This window comes from Oryctolagus cuniculus, chromosome 7, assembly GCF_964237555.1.
Source record: "Oryctolagus cuniculus chromosome 7, mOryCun1.1, whole genome shotgun sequence".
NCBI classification, from domain to species: domain Eukaryota; kingdom Metazoa; phylum Chordata; class Mammalia; order Lagomorpha; family Leporidae; genus Oryctolagus; species Oryctolagus cuniculus.
This window is the reverse complement of record NC_091438.1, coordinates 43,315,260-43,330,733: the sequence shown is the minus strand read 5'-3', so window position 1 is coordinate 43,330,733 and position 15,474 is coordinate 43,315,260. Positions and strand designations below refer to the sequence as shown.

General features: G+C 53.9%; 1 protein-coding gene and 1 long non-coding RNA gene across 3 annotated transcripts; one reads left to right on the top strand and one right to left on the bottom strand.

The window, feature by feature from the left end:
• Positions 1-89: 89 nt before the first annotated feature.
• GBA1 (glucosylceramidase beta 1) lies at positions 90-5,622 on the bottom strand. Of its 2 annotated transcripts, none has more exons than XM_008264350.4 (11): positions 5,442-5,622; positions 4,968-5,055; positions 4,561-4,752; positions 4,291-4,437; positions 3,558-3,691; positions 3,172-3,344; positions 2,744-2,981; positions 1,617-1,841; positions 1,138-1,301; positions 641-757; positions 90-550 (listed from the first exon to the last, which is right to left on the bottom strand). In XM_008264350.4, the coding sequence occupies exons 1-11, from the start codon at positions 5,466-5,468 to the stop codon at positions 445-447; spliced, it is 1,611 nt and encodes a 536-aa protein (XP_008262572.1). In that variant the 5' UTR covers positions 5,469-5,622; the 3' UTR covers positions 90-444. The 2 variants fall into 2 exon arrangements, with proteins under 2 accessions (XP_008262572.1, XP_008262573.1); XM_008264351.4 differs by having other exon boundaries at positions 5,472-5,609.
• Positions 5,613-13,723, top strand: LOC127493746 (uncharacterized). The gene is made up of 2 exons (XR_007924256.2): positions 5,613-9,796; positions 10,958-13,723. It is a non-coding gene; the product is annotated as an uncharacterized lncRNA (long non-coding RNA).
• Positions 13,724-15,474: the final 1,751 nt, after the last annotated feature.

Here is a 15,474-nt window from a genome sequence, read left to right as displayed (position 1 = left end):
CTCGAGGCCTCTCCTTTGCTTCTGCCCCGATGCTGACACTGCTCCTGCATGACCCCGTTCTGCATCTCCAGGAAAGACACATTCCTCAGTTCTGGGTCCAGCTTTCCTAGTCTCTTTTCCTTAAGCACTCCCCCCGCCGCCGCCCCCCCTAACCTGTGTTTATACAGACAGTGAGCTCAGCCTGGGCCTGGACCCAGTTTCCACAGGCAACCAGCACGCACATGCTTACACAAGCACGGGGAGGGGGGGACACCAGGGCTTCCTGATCTTTCCCTGGGGGCCAGGAGCCCCTGGCACTGACCAGAGTGGAGAGTGAGTCACCCAAACCACTGCCCCCTGCTTCCAGCACTGTCGGCTCCCCCGGCCCCGTGGTGGCCCTGTTTCATCACAGCGTGTGCTCCGACTGTCCCTTTAATGCCCATGCCTCCCTGGGTGTCTGCTCCATCACTGGCGACGCCACAGGTAGGTGTGGATGGAGTAGCCAGGCGAGATCGTCTCCAGGAAGCCCATGGCAGGATCCTCGATGGTAAGTGGCACGTCCTTAGAGGAGCTGCACAGGGAGAGGGGAAGCTGAGCGTGCGCCCGCCGAGGCCCACCACCCCGCCACCTGCCAGTTCCCAGACCCTGCTGTTGCCCTCACCGGTTCAGCACAACCACCACCGCAGAGCCATCGGGCCGCATCAGGGCCACTGTGTCCAGGTTGTTCTTGGCGCTGGCAAGCAGCCCCACTCTCTGGGAGCCCTCAGGAATGAACTTGCTGCTTGCGGGAACAGGCATGATCAGGGACCCTAGGCCAGCCCAGGGGCCCTCCAGGCACCTCCCTCGCACCGTTACCTAAGAAGTCAGCCACCCCTCACCCTCACCGGTAGCTCCTGCCCTACCCCTTTCGGACTCCAGCTGTGCCACTGGCCACTGCCCTGCCCTCCCACACCCCAGCCTCAACACCGGGCATTCGGGTTATGTGTCTCTGATGCCACCCTGTCACTCTTGGCCTGGATGGTGCAAGGGGGTGGGTGTGCCTCTCGCAAGGTTCCCACCCTGAACATCCTCCTGGTCTTGCGTGGTGTGAGGTGACGTAAGCCCCGTGCAGGATGTGATAGGCCTGGTGAGGAATGGGGGTGCCCGCCCTCCATTCACCTGAAGTGGCCGAGGTGGTAGAACATGGGCTGTTTGTAAAATGTGTCCTTGGCAATGTCAACTATGATGGGGCTGTCGACAAAGTTGCGTACCCAGTTGGGGCCCCCTTCAGGGTTCAGGGCGAGGTTCCAGTCGGTCCAGCCGACCACGTGGTAGAGGAGATTCTAAGGTAGGGACAAGGGCAAAGAGACAAAGCCTCAACACGAGGTCCCAGGAGGGAGATGGGAGCTGTGGGTGGCTCACCCTTGGGGGGGTATTCTCTTGAGTAAGGAGAGAAGCTTGTGAAGGGGGCTGAGAAGTAGAGACAAGTGCAGCTGCCTGAGGTGTGCAGGTCTGCAATGGAAATGAAAGGCAGAGAATCAAGGGAACCCAACATTGCCCCAAGGATAAGCTGGCTTGGGAAGAGAGGAAGGCCGGCAGCGTGGGTGAGAGGAGGCTCCGGGTGGCCCGCTGTGTGTGAGGGAGGTGGCTCGGCTCACCGTGATGATGCTGTGGCTGTACTGTGTCCCTCGGTCCCAGGAGCCCAGTCGCACACTCTGCTCCCAGAACTTGGAGCCCACGCAGGCCTCTGAAGCAAAGAGCGTGGTGTTGGGGAACAGGCGGTGGGTCGCCCCCAGGGTGGCTTTTGCTGGAGCCAGAAAGTCCAGGTACCAGTGCACAGCAATGCCGTGAACATACTTAGCTGCCTCTGGGTCTGTCAGCACCTGCACAGGAAAGGAAACCCACTGACGCCAGGTGCTGCACAGAAGGTTCTGGAAGGGGAACTAGGGGTCCTGAGATGAATGCAGTTTGGGGAGGGGGGGTCAAACTTAAAGCAACCATGGGGATCTGTGGGACCCTGGAGGTCCAGAGCAGGTGGTGGGTGGCCTGTGTACCTGGACCCAGCCCTGGGTGCTCCATAGAAGTTAAGGGTTGGGGTAGGGGTCAGGTACGTGGCACCGCTTGGGATCACATATGAGAGTGCCTAGTTTTGGTCCTAGCTCCACTCCCGATTCGTTTCCTTCTGACGTGTACCTTGGAAGACAAGAGATGACAGCTCAGGTGGTTGGATCCCATCACCCACATGGGAGACCCAAATTGAGTTCCCAGCTCCTGCCTTTGGCCTGGCCCAGCCACAGTTATTGCAGGCTTTTTGAAGGAGAACCAGCTGATAGGATACCTCTGTCTCTCTGCCTTTCAAGATAAAAAATAAATAAAATAAAGCAGGCAGAGGCGTTTGGCCTATTGATTAAGCTGTCCTACATCAAGAGTGCCTGCATTCAGTGCCTAGCTCTGGCTCGTGAATCCAGTTCCTTGCTAAGGCACCCTGGGAGGCAGCAGTGATAGTTCAAGTAATTGGGTTCCTCCCACCCACGTGGGAGACCTGGTCATAGCCCCCAGCTTCAGGACTCCCCACCATTATAGGAATTTGGGAGTGAACAGGTAAATGGAGCACTCTCTCATTCTCTCATTCTCTCACTCTCTCTCTCTCTGCTTCTCAAATGAATAAAGGGGAAAAAAAATTTAAAACGTTTAAAAAATTGAGGCGGGGGTGGCACTCTGATTTTGGCAGTCTTTTAGATGCTGGATTTAGGGGTCACCGAGGGACCGAGGCCCTGGGCCTTACCACCTGTGCCCAGTAGGGCAGCAGCAAACGCTGGTCATCCAGTATGAGCAGGCGGACATCACGGTGAGTACTGTTGGCAAGGGCCGGACCCAAGTCACGGGCGATGAAGTCTCGCTGGTGTTCAGGGGTGAAGCCCAGGCACTGGAAAGGGTACCCGCTAATCAACCCTGCAGAAGGCTCGTTCTCAGCGGTCACTGCCCAGAACTGTAACTTGTGCTCAGCATAGGCATCCAGGAACCTGGCGGGGGGACAGGCGTGAGTGATCCTGCTCAAGAAAGTAGAGCAAGGCCCTGGGGAACAGGAGGCCTGATGGAGTGGGGAAAACTGGGCAGGCAGAGCCCCGAAGGAAGAGGTCGAGGATGGGGATGTGGAGCAGGGTGCCCAAAGGGGAGGCCAGCCCAGGCCCCCTGGCCTTGCTGATCCCTTACTTGACAAAGTATCTGGCCCAGATCTGGTGGTAGAGATCCCCCGGTTGACCTTTGATTGACCCCTTCCCATTCACTGCCCCGTTGGTCTTGAGCCAAGTAGGTGATGTCCAGGGACTGGCGAAGAGAGAGACAGGGCGCTGGGCCATTTGCAGGGCTCGGTGAATCAGGGGTATCTAGAGACAAAGGCAGTGAGGAGAGAGACACCCAGAGCTGGAATACAAGCAGACTGGCCCAACCAGCACGTCAGGTCCAGCCATCAGCTCCCACCCTCAGGACAGACGGAGCAGGGGGCAGTTCTAGATCTCTCTAGAGCCTGCTCCAGCCTGAAGGCTCTCAGCCCCCTAGACACTGATGCCATGAGGGCCTGAAGCAGCCAGAGCACCCACCTTGAGCTTGGTGTCTTCCTCTGGGAGGCTGAAGTTCTGCAACAGGAAGTCATCAGGGGTGTCGGCATAGGTGTAGACGCGGATAGAGAAGTCGCAGCTGGCCATGGGCACCCGGATAATATTATATTCAATTCCTGCAGAAAAGGAGGACCGAGAGATGGGATTCATAGTCAGCAGGAGAACAGGGGTCTAGGCTAATCATTTGCCAGGCCTCAGTGATCTCTGAGTCAGGGCCAGAAGGGGCTGGGCCAGCTCCTGGGGGAAGCACAGGCCCCTGTCAGCCTGAGCATCCCCAGGCACTTAGCAGACCGGCAGGGCAATGTTATGTTCCTGGCCGTTAGCAGAGGAATAAATGTTGGAGAAAGGTAAGAGGAAAGTTGTGATGGTTCCATGTCCTCCTGCCCCCTCTTCCTCACCTTCTTTTTTTTATTTGACATATAGAGTTAGACCATGAGACAGAGAGAAAGGTCTTCCTTCCGTTGGTTCACTCCCCAAATGGCCGCTACGGCCGGTGCTGCGCTGGTCCGAAGCCAGGAGCCAGGTACTTATCCTGGTCTCCCATGGGGGTGCAGGGCCCAAGCACTTGGGCCATCCTCCACTGCACTCCCAGGCCACAGCAGAGAGCTGGACTGGAAGAGGAGCAACCGGGACTAGAACCCGGTGCTCCTATGGGATGCCGGCGCCACAGGCGGAGGATTAGCCAAGTGAGCCACGCGCCAGTCCTCTTCCTTACCTTCTTTAGAGAAGTACGATTTGAGAAGCAGATCTTGGGCAGCGGGTGACAGGGCGAGGATGTTGAGAGCAGCAGCATCTGTCATGGCCCCTCCGAATCCCTTTATTTTCTGGAACTTCTCTTCTGGCTGCAGGGTCAGCAGCAGCCCTGGGGACACCCACAGGGAATAAAGGGCGTCAGTGTCCAGGGGAGCAGCTCCATGGCGGTCCCTGCATGGTTTAGCTCCAGGAGGACCCAGCCTGGCTTAGGGGTGAGGGATGTCGTGGTTACCTGTACCCGTGCGATTGGCCTGGAAGGTCCCTGTGCTCAGCTCCATCCGACGCCCACTGCGTGTGCTCTCGTAGCGGCTGAAGGTGCCGAGGGCAGGAAGGGTCAGGGGGTCGAGAGAGTCACAGTATGTGGCATTGCAGACACAGACCACGGAGCTGTAGCCAAAGCTTTTGGCGATGCAGGGGCGAGCACCTGGGAAGGAGGGGGCAGAGCAGAGGCGAGGGCCAAAGGGTGAGGGTGAGGAGAATGGGCACACTGCTCAGGATTCAAAATCTTCCCGCTGCAACCCCACCCCAAGGTTAGTCGCCAATCCCTCTAAAGAGTTCACGGAGCACCTACAAAAAAGGTCACCCACGGACTGGAAGGGAGAAGGCGGAGAGCTGCCTTCTCCTTCTTCACTCACTCACCTGATGCCCATGACACTGCCTGAAGCAGCAGCAACCCCGTGAGGCTGGCAGCCATCATGGCTACCCTGCCCTGGTGCTTGGAACATTCCTGAGAACAGAATGAGGAGTTACGAGAAGGCAGGCCCTCCACCCCCAAGCCCTCTCCTGGGCAGGGCTTGGCAGCCCACAGGTGCCCACAGCCCAGTCGCTTCCCTCAAGAGGGACCGGACAAGACCCGGAGACACCTGGGCACATCGCTCCCTGCAACTCCTCTGCTGCTGACAGCTCGCTGCCCGCCCCAGCCCAGCCCGGGACGCTCCTCGCCCCTCTTCCCACGCATTTCAACCTCGACCTGGCACTCGCTCCATCCGTGCCTTGCTCAAAAAGCCACGAGGGTCTGGGTTCAGAGAACCCCCTCCAATTAATTCCAGAGCCTGGCTGGCCAAGAGTCCAGAAGCAGCAGGACACAGCCACGGAGACCCCTGGCTCAGTTACCTCTCCGGAATGACGGGGAAGCTCCATCACCTCAGGGTCACCGGATGAGGAAAAGCCCGCAGGGGTGCCAGATCTTGGAGAGCTGGAGGAGCCACTGAATGAAAACAGGGATGCAGGTATGGACAGGCATCGAACAAACCCCGAGGTTAATTCCGGCTCCAGAAGGTGGGCGTGTCACGTGACGGCTGTGGGAGCGTCACGTGATACCGGAAGTGAGGCGGTTGCAGCCATCTTTGTACAGGGCGAATTCTTTCGGACGTTGGAGATGATACTGGGCGAAACTCCGTGAGGCGTGAGGGGATGACAGCTTGGGAAAGAACCTATAACAAAAAATTGAGTGGCAGATCGGGTCGAAGCCCCCGAATCCCAGACAACAGGGATCACGGCAGGCGTATTTCCTTCTGGAGAACAATTTAAAAGTGGTACTAATAAAGGCGACTGTAATGAGAGGTCAAAATACTGAGGCTACAGAGAGGTGTGAGACACGGGCTTTGCTCTAGAGCAGCCCACGAGGCATCGGAGTCGGACATCTACACAGAAGCGGTAGCAGGTGTGCGCGGGGAAATGCCTCCCCGGGACGCAGGCGCCCAGGAGGGAGAGGCGCGGAAGCTTCCAGACCTGGGACCGTCCGCAGCGCAGCGTGGGGGCTGGGCGTGGCCGGCCTGCTCGGTGTCGTCATCCCCTGCAGCCTGGAGTAACTGTCTTTCTTCCTTTGGGCACAGGGAAGTGTGCAAAAGTAGCTCAGGAACTGGGAAGTGTCGGACAGCCGTATTCTCAGTGCACCCGGGAAGGGGCTTGGCCCCGATGTTGCCACATGAGCCGCTTCAAATGAGGTCTAATGGGAGTGACCCCATAATCAGGGCCTGACTAACTGCGGCTCCCCGAGCCCCTTGCATCACCTGTGGCAGGGCGGCGGTCATCTTCCTCGAGTCAGCGACATGATAAGCACAGTCCCGGAGACGAGCAGGCGCTGGGGAGCTGCTTGTTTGTTGCTCATGTCTTTTAAAAAATGTTTTATTGATTTGTTTTTGTATTCAGTTGGAAGAAAGAGACACAGACATACAGGGAGAGAGCTCCCTTCTGCTGGTTCACTCCCCAAATCCCACATCAGCCAGGCTCAAAGCCAGGAGCTTCTAACGTAAAAGGAGGGAACCCAAGCACCCGGACCACCACCTGCCAGCCTTCTAGGGTCACGTGAGCAGAAAGCTAGACGTGCTTGCGTCTTTGTAATTTTTATTTTATTTCCATGTCTTTCTATTTTAAATGATCTCCATGAAATCTTTCCAGGCACACCCCAGGGAAAAGTCATCATTTCTTCTGAGTTCCTTCAGGACTTGAGTGTGGTCTCAGTGAGAGGAGCAGGGTTTGGCTATAAATTACACAACCCCTTTCAGCCTCTGGTTTTCAGCTCTGAAAGGGGAGCGGTGACTCCCGCGCACAGAATCATGTGATCACGTGTGCCCTCCCTCTGTGCTGCTTGGCGCCAGCTAGTGCGTCCAGGTGGAGGGAGTGTGGAGTTCCTGGAAGGAAGCAGCTTAGTCATGCCAAGTAGCATCGCCTCCTCGTGGGCAGCAAGGCACTGGGGTGGGTGCCAAATGTTGAATGGAACTTGCGTCTTACCTCAGTGTCCTCCCCATGTGCACTTCTTGTTTTTCCAGGAAATGGCTGCTCAAGGACTTGTTCTCAGGAGGACAGGTGCTACACAGCACCTACCTTCCCCCTGGTGCATTCATTCCACAAATATTTATTGAGCACATTTGACATTTGCCCTGGCCTGCTCTGTCGGGCCTAGAGTCCCACCCCTCCCAGGTGCCCTCACAGGCTGAGTTTATGGTCTCTTGTATTTTTGTTTCTATCTCAGCTCATATATTTTTTCCAAAGTGATTACAGTCTACCCAAGTTAACACAATAAGAAAGTCTCCTTGGCTCTATTTTGTTTCTTCAATGAAGACTTTATTACCCAGCAATTAAAACCATTGAGGATGGTGCTGTGGCACAGCAGGTTAAAGCCAAGGCCTATAGCGCCGGCATCCCATACGGCCTCCGGTTCAAGTCCAGGCTGCTCTACTTCTGACCTGCACCCTGCTGATGCACCTGGGAAGGCTGTAGAAGATGGCCCGAGTCCCTGGACCCCTGCACCTGCGTGAGAGACCCAGAGGAAGCTCCTGGCTCCTGGCTTCGGATTGGCCTAGCCCCTAGCCATTGCAGTCATTTGGGGAGTGCAACTCTGCCTTTGAAATAAAGAAATAAATCTTTAAAAAGAGCCAAGAATGTATTTTTCTACATAATTTACTGTGAGGCTATTAGCTTCATTGCATAGAGGGTTAATTTTCACCACTTGCTGTTTTCTTTTCCTTCCACAGTCTTGCATGCCACACTTTTAAATTTCCTTTTTATAAGCTTTTTAAAAATTTATTAACTTATTTGAAAAGCAGAGTTACAGAGAGGCAGAGGCAGAGATCTTCCATGCGCTGGTTCACGCCCCAAATGCCTGCAGTGTTGGCATCCCATTTGGGCACTGGTTGGAGTGCTAGCTGCTCCACTTCTGATCCAGCTCTCTGCTATGGTCTCGGAAAGCAGTAGAAGATGGCTCAAGTCCTTGGGCCCCTGCACCCGTGTGGGAGACCCAGGAAGAAGCTCCTGGTTCCTGGCTTTGGCCTGGCACAGCCCCAGATGTTGTGGCCATTTGGGGAGTGGACCAGCTAATGGAAGATCCCCCCCCCCCCCCCCCGTAACTCTGCCTTTCAAATAAATAAATGAATAAATCTTAAAAAAAAAAAAAAAAAAAAAAAGGACAGAGAATCCATCCACTGATTCACTCTCCAAATGCCCACAAAAGCTGGGCCTGTGCCAGGCTGAAGCCAGGAAGGAGCCATGTGAATGACAGGGACGCGAGTAATTGAGCCATCTCCTGCTGCCTCCCCGGTGTGCGTTAGCAGGAAGCTGGAGTCAGAAGTACACCCAGGGGAGGGAGGCATTACAGCCTCCACTTGGAATGCCCACGTCCCACGCTGGAGCGGCTGGTTCAAGTCTCAGCTATTCCACTTCTGATCCAGCTTCCTGCTAATGTGCCTAGGAGTCAAAAAAGATGGCTCGAATGCATGAGTCCCTGCCCCCTATCTAAGAGACCTGAATGGAGTTTCCATTTCCTGGCTTCAGCCTGGTCCATCCCTGGTTGTTGAGGGCATGTGGGAAGTGAACCTGCAGATGGAAGCTCTCTGCCTCTTTCTGTGTAACTCTGCCTTTGAAATGAATAAAAAAAAAAATCTTTTTTAAAAAGTAATGGTTCCTGGGGCTGGCACTGTGGCTTAGTGGTTTAACGCCCTGGCCTGAAGCACCGGCATCCCATATGGGCGCCAGTTCCAGACCCAGCCATTCCACTTTCGATCCAGCTCTCTGCTATGGCCTGGGAAAGCAGTAGAAGACGGCCCAAGTCCTTGGGTCCCAGCACCCACTTGGGAGACCTGGAAGAAGCTCCTGGCTCCTGGCTTCAGATCGGCACAGCTCTGGCCATTTCTGTCATCTGGGGAGTGAACCATCGGATGGAAGACCTCTCTCTCTGTCTCTTTCTGCCTCTCTTCTCTCTGTAACTCTGACTTTCAAATAAATAAATCTTTAAAAAGAAAAAAGAGAGAGAGAGGCGAAGCCTATGGCCTCACAAAGACTTGGTGTTGACAGCACCATTGCTCATAGTCAGAAGACAGAAGCAATCGAGTTCCGGGGACTGGTGAACGAATCAGTGACCTGTGGTGTTTCACGCGATGGAACGCTATTCAGCAAGAAAAGGGAACAGAACACTGGCACAGGCTGCGGAACCTCAGAACCAATACGGCCAGGGAAAGCAGGCAGACACAGAGGAGCACGCAGTGTGCAATTCTGTTCCTGCGAAATCCTCGCACAGGCCAATCTGCACGCCTGGGGCTGGAGTGGGAACGGTGACTACCTGTTGCACAACTCAGTAAATTTGATAACAATCATGGCATGGCACACTTGAAAGGAAATCGCTGTGTGGTATGTGAATTACGCCTCAGCCAAGCTGGAAAACATTTTTACTGCTTTTGTCGGAGCTGAGCTACTGCTTCAAAACTCTTTCTACTACATACGTGACGGCGGTGAGAATGCTCTAACACGCTGGGCAGACAGAACGTGAGCATTTCCAAATGCTAAACACAGTCGCAGAGGCCACTGTGTCTGTCGGCCCCACCGGGCCCGAGCAGAGCGGGAGTCACAGGTGCTGAGCGCCATACCACTGGACTGAACCTTTAAGGAAGCAGCTGACTCCCGAACGGAACAGTGTTCCTGGAGAACAGAAGATTCCAGACCACCTGAGTCAGTGCAATCACCCTCGCCAAAAGGTAACCTGAAGTAATCCCAGGTCAACCCATTAGCTTTTGTTCCTTTGTTCCTCTCCTTGCCCCTGCCTCACAGACCCTGCTGCCTGGAGGCGGCCCTGGGTGATGAGTCACCAGGAACGGGGAGTCCCAGATCCCGACCTTTGTGGTGATATTGCCCCCCCTCCCCGCCGCTGCCGCCAGCCCCAGCCTGCCCCTCACAGAACAAGGTTTGCTGACTCAGCATGGTCCCCTGGCCCTGTCGCAAGGTGGTCCTGTGCTCTGTCCTCCACACTTCTGCGACCAGAAACCCAAGACCGAAAGACTCTCTAGAGACCTCAAGTCCCTAGGCCACTCTGGCAGGACCTGGGTCCCAGTCTAGGGTCCTGTGCCACTGCTCACATGTTTATGGAGGCCCTCCCGCCATACTGAACACTTGAAGCGGACTCATCCACCGGTACGTCAGCTGAAACTGACGCTCCTGGACGAGATCACAAGAGTAAATCCTTGGGGCCGGCGCTGTGGCATAGGGGGTAAAGCCACTGCCTGCAATGTACGGGCACCAGTTTAGGTCCCAGCTGTTCCACTTCCAATCCAGCTCCTGTAGATGGCCTGGGAAAGCAGTGGAAAGTGGGCTAAGCTCCTGGGCTCCTGCACCCACGTGGGAGACCCGGGAGAAGCTCCTGGCTCCTGGCTTCGACCTGGCGCAGCCCTGGCTGTGGCAGCCATTTGGGGAGTGAACCAGCGGATGGACGATCTTGCTGTGTCCCTCACTCTCTCTCTCTCTCTCTCTCTGTTACTCTGTCCTTCAAATAAATAAAAGATAAATCTTAAAAAAAAAAAAAAAAGCTCAGGGGCCAGCGCCATGGCTCACTTGGTTAATCCTCCGCCTGCAGCGCCGGCATCCCATATGGGCGCCGGGTTCTAGTCCTGGTTGCTCCTCTTCCAGTCCAGCTCTCTGCTGTGGCCCGGGTGCTCCTACCCCTGCACTCCCCATGGAAGACCGGGAGGAGGCACCTGGCCCCTGGCTTTGAATCGGCGCAGCTCCAGCTGTGGCAGCCATTTGGGGGGTGAACCAACAGAGGGAAGACCTTTCTCTCTGTCTCTCACTGTCTAATTCTGCCTGTTAAATTAAAAAAAAAAGTCAATCTTTGCGATCTTCCGTTAAGTCATGGTTTCTTACAGATGATTCCAAAACAGAAGTGACAGAAGGCAAAAAGGCAAACTGGACTTCATCAGAACGAAAGCTGGAGAATGGGGCCGGCCTTGGGCACAATGGTTACGATGCCACTTGGGACACCTGTGTCCCATAGAGGGATGCCTGTGGTTCAAGTACCAGCTCCACTCCTGTTTCCTGCTTCCTGTTTATGTGCACCTGGGCAGGCAGCACTGGCGCCTGCACTGGGGTCCCTGCCAACCACGTCGGAGGCCAGGATTGAGTTCTGGGTTCCTGGGAGCCAGCGCTGTACCATGGAAGGGTAAGTCGCTGCCTGCCATGCTGGCATCCCATCTGAGCACCTGTTGGAGTCCAGGCTGCTCCACTCCTGGCCAATGAGCCTGGGAAAGCAGCACAAGATGGCCCAAGTGCTTGGCCCCTGACACCCTCATGGGAGACCCAGATGGAGTTCCAGGCTCCTGGCTTCAGCCTGGTCCAGCCCTGGCCATTGCAGCCATTTTGAGGTGTGAACAAGCAAATGGAAGATGTGTCTCTCTCTCTCTCTGCCTTTTTTTTTTTTTTTAAGATTTTTATTTATTTATTTGAAAGGAGAGGCAGAGAGAGAGAGGTTTCCATCTGCTGGTTTGCTCCCCAATTGGCCGCAACAGCCGTAGCTGTGCCAATCCGAAGCCAGGGGTCAGGAGCTTCTTCTGGGTCTCCCACATGGATGCAGGGGCCCAAGCACTTGAACCATCTTCTACTGCTTTCCCAGGCCATAGCAGAGAGCTGGATCAGAAGTGAAGCAGCCTGGACTCGAACCAGCACCCATATGGGATGCCGGCAGTACAGGCAGCAGCCTTACCCACTACGCCACAGTGCTGGCCCCTCCCTCTGCCTTTCAATTAAATAAATAAATCTCTAAAAAAGAGAGAGAGAGAGAGGTAGAAACAGAGAGAGGGCCAGTGCCACAGTTCATTAGGCTAATCCTCCACCTGTGGCACCGGCACACCAGGTTCTAGTCCCGGTTGCAGTGCTGGATTCTGTCCTGGTTGCTCCTCTTCCAGTCCAGCTCTCTGCTGTAGCCCGGGAGTGCAGTGGAGGATGGCCCAGGTCCTTGGGCTCTGCACCTGCATGGGAGACCAGGAGGAAGTGTTGAAATGAAAAAATATCTATATCTATACTATATCTACATCTATATCTATAACTAGTGGATGCTGAATATCAATTGCTTTTTGCTTCTGTACTGCGCTGCTTGCTCAATGACTTGATGCGGGATGCCCGGCGTGAGAAAAGTCGGGGGCAGATAGTTGTACCTCCATGACAGGCTTCACAAACTTCAGGAAGACAGGAAGGCCCAATTCTCAGAAAACGAAACTTAGTAAATACTTCCTGAAATTAATGGTCTCCTACTTCCTTGTGTGACCACTTCCTCTGAGACGCGTAGTCCCGGACTTCTGGGATGCACCAATAAAACGCTCAAATTTAGGTAACTGACATATAAAGAATAAAAGAACTAGCATACGTGCGTAATGATGAATATACTTGTTTACCCAAGTGTATAAAAACGCTGAGAAGGAAGAGGCGGGGCTTCTCCCTCCCCCCCCCCCCCCCCCGCACTGCACTATGTTGTGTGTGTGGTGGGAGCCCCAGCCACCTGGCAATGGAATAATAAATCCTCTTACCCTTGCATCTGTGACTGTCTTTTGTGGGTTAATTGGGAAAGGTCTTGGATCCCATAATTCAACAGAAGCACCTGGCTCCTGGCTTCAGATCGGCACAGCGCGCCGGTCATAGCGGCCACTTCGGGGGTGAACCAACGGAAAAAGGAAGACCTTTCTCTCTGTCTCTCTCTGTCTCTGGCTCTGGCTCTCTCTAACTGTCTAACTCCGCCTGTCAAAAAAGAAAAAGAAAGAAAAAAAAAAAAAGAAACAGAGAGAGAGAGAGAGAGGTGTTCCATCTGCTAGTTCAGAAATGGAGAAGCTGGATGAGAAGTGGAGCAGCTGAGATTCAAACTGGCACCCCTATGGGATGCCAGCACTGCCGGTCGGGGCTTTAACCTGCTGCGCCACAGTGCCGGCCCCAGTAAATAAATCTTAAAAAACAAAAGACAGCTCTGGGTTCCTGGCTTTTGCCTCGCCCAGTCCTGGCCAGTGCATTCAGGAGTGCAGGAGTGACCCAGTACATGAAAGTCCTCCGTCTGGCTAGCCGCTCTCTCTCTGTCTCTCTGGCTTTCAAGCAAATAAAACGTTTTTTGAACAAAAATGGGGGCAAGCATTGGCGTTGGGGTCAGACAGCCGCTGGGACGCCTGCCCCCCACGGTGGAGTGCCTGGTTCAGTTCCTGGTTTGCGTTCCTTCGTTCAGCTTCCTGCTCGCACAGACCCTGGGAGGCAGCAGTGATGACTCATGTGGTCGGGCTGCTGAATTGAGTTCCCAGCTCACAGCTTCACGCTGGCCCCACGCCGGCCATTGTGGTGTTTAGAGAGCAAACCAGTGAATGGGAACTCTGTCTTTCTGTCTCTGACAATAAATCAATCTTTTTTAAAAAATGAAAGGTGGACAAAAATACCCTTCTGGTGTGAGACGTTCTTAGCTATAATCTAAAAAAACTCATTAGCTCAAAGTTTCAGGCAAAACTCATTATAAAAAAATGTCTTACGTTAAAATAGGATCCTTGGGAGTAATGCTTTAGAGGGTTTAGAAAATTCAGTAGTTTTAGATTACTCATTTCTAATTTCTTAAAGGTTTATTTATTTATTTATTTGAAAGTCAGAGTTACACAGAGAGAGGAGGAGAGGGGGGAGAGAGAGAGAGAAGAGAGAGAGAGAGAGAGAGAGAGAGAGAGAGAGAGAGAGGTCTCCCATCTGCTGGTTCACTCCCCAGATGGCTGCAACAGCCAGAGCTGCGCTGATCCGAAGCCAGGAGCCAGGAGCTTCCCCCGGGTCTCCCACATGGATGCAGGGGCCCAAGCACTTGAACCATCTTCTACTGCTTTCCCAGGCCATAGCAGAGAGCTGGATCAGAAGTGGAGCAGCCAGGACTCGAACCAGTGCCTATATGGGATGCCAGCACTGCATGCGGTGGCCTTACTGGCTACATCACAGTGCCGGCCCCATAGGAGTGTATTAAAGAGAAGCACAATCTATGGCCTCACAAAGACTTGCACCCGAGTGTTGACAGCACCATTGCTCATAGTCAGAAGACAGAAGCAATCGAGTTCCGGGGACTGGTGAACGAATCAGTGACCTGTGGTGTTTCACGCGATGGAACACTATTCAGCAAGAAAAGGGAACAGAACACTGGCACAGGCTGCGGAACCTCAGGACTAATACGGCCAGGGAAAGCAGGCAGACACAGAGGAGCACGCAGTGTGCAATTCTGTTCCTGCGAAATCCTCGCACAGGCCAATCTGCACGCCTGGGGCTGGAGTGGGAACGGTGACTACCTGTTGCACAACTCAGTAAATTTGATAACAATCATGGCATGGCACACTTGAAAGGAAATCGCTGTGTGGTATGTGAATTACGCCTCAGCCAAGCTGGAAAACATTTTTACTGCTTTTGTCGGAGCTGAGCTACTGCTTCAAAACTCTTTCTACTACATACGTGACGGCGGTGAGAATGCTCTAACACGCTGGGCAGACAGAACGTGAGCATTTCCAAATGCTAAACACAGTCGCAGAGGCCACTGTGTCTGTCGGCCCCACCGGGCCCGAGCAGAGCAGGAGTCACAGGTGCTGAGCGCCACACCACTGGACTGAATCTTTAAGGAAGCAGCTGACTCCCAAATGGAACCGAAAGTTCCAGGCTGTCTGAGTGAGCACACTGAGGAAGTCCCCTCCACTTCAACCCTTACAAAAAAGTAACAGGATGTTAACCAAGTTGTTCTATTGTTTTACAGCCTTGTTTCCAGCTCACAAAACCCATTGTATTGCTACCACCCAGCTGGAAACTTTCATTCTACTTGGTAGACTAGGGGCTGCCCCATTCACGAATTGCAAACAAAAGCCAGTTCAATTTATAACTGAATTTGTTATATATTTGTTTTTTTCCTTTGCCAGAGACAATATATTTGGCTGTTTCCTTCTCCATAATATCTGAATATCTGGGCTTTTTCTAAGAACTTTTAGGGCCTTTTCTGCAATACTGCATGATAAATTCCTACTGATTTATATATATATATATATTTTTTTTTTTTTTTGACAGGCAGAATGGACAGTGAGAAAGAGAGACAGAGAGAAAGGTCTTCCTTTGCCGTTGGTTCACCCTCCAATGGCCGCCACGGCTGGCGCGCTGCGGCCGGCGCACCGCACTGATCCAATGGCAGGAGCCAGGTGTTTCTCCTGGTCTCCCATGGGGTGCAGGGCCCAAGCACTTGGGCCATCCTCCACTGCACTCCCTGGCCACAGCAGAGAGCTGGCCTTGAAGAGGGGCAACCGGGACAGAATCCGGCGCCCCAACCGGGACTAGAACCTGGTGTGCCGGCGCCACAAGGCAGAGGATTAGCCTAGTGAGCCGCGGTGCCAGCCCTGATTTATATATATTTAAT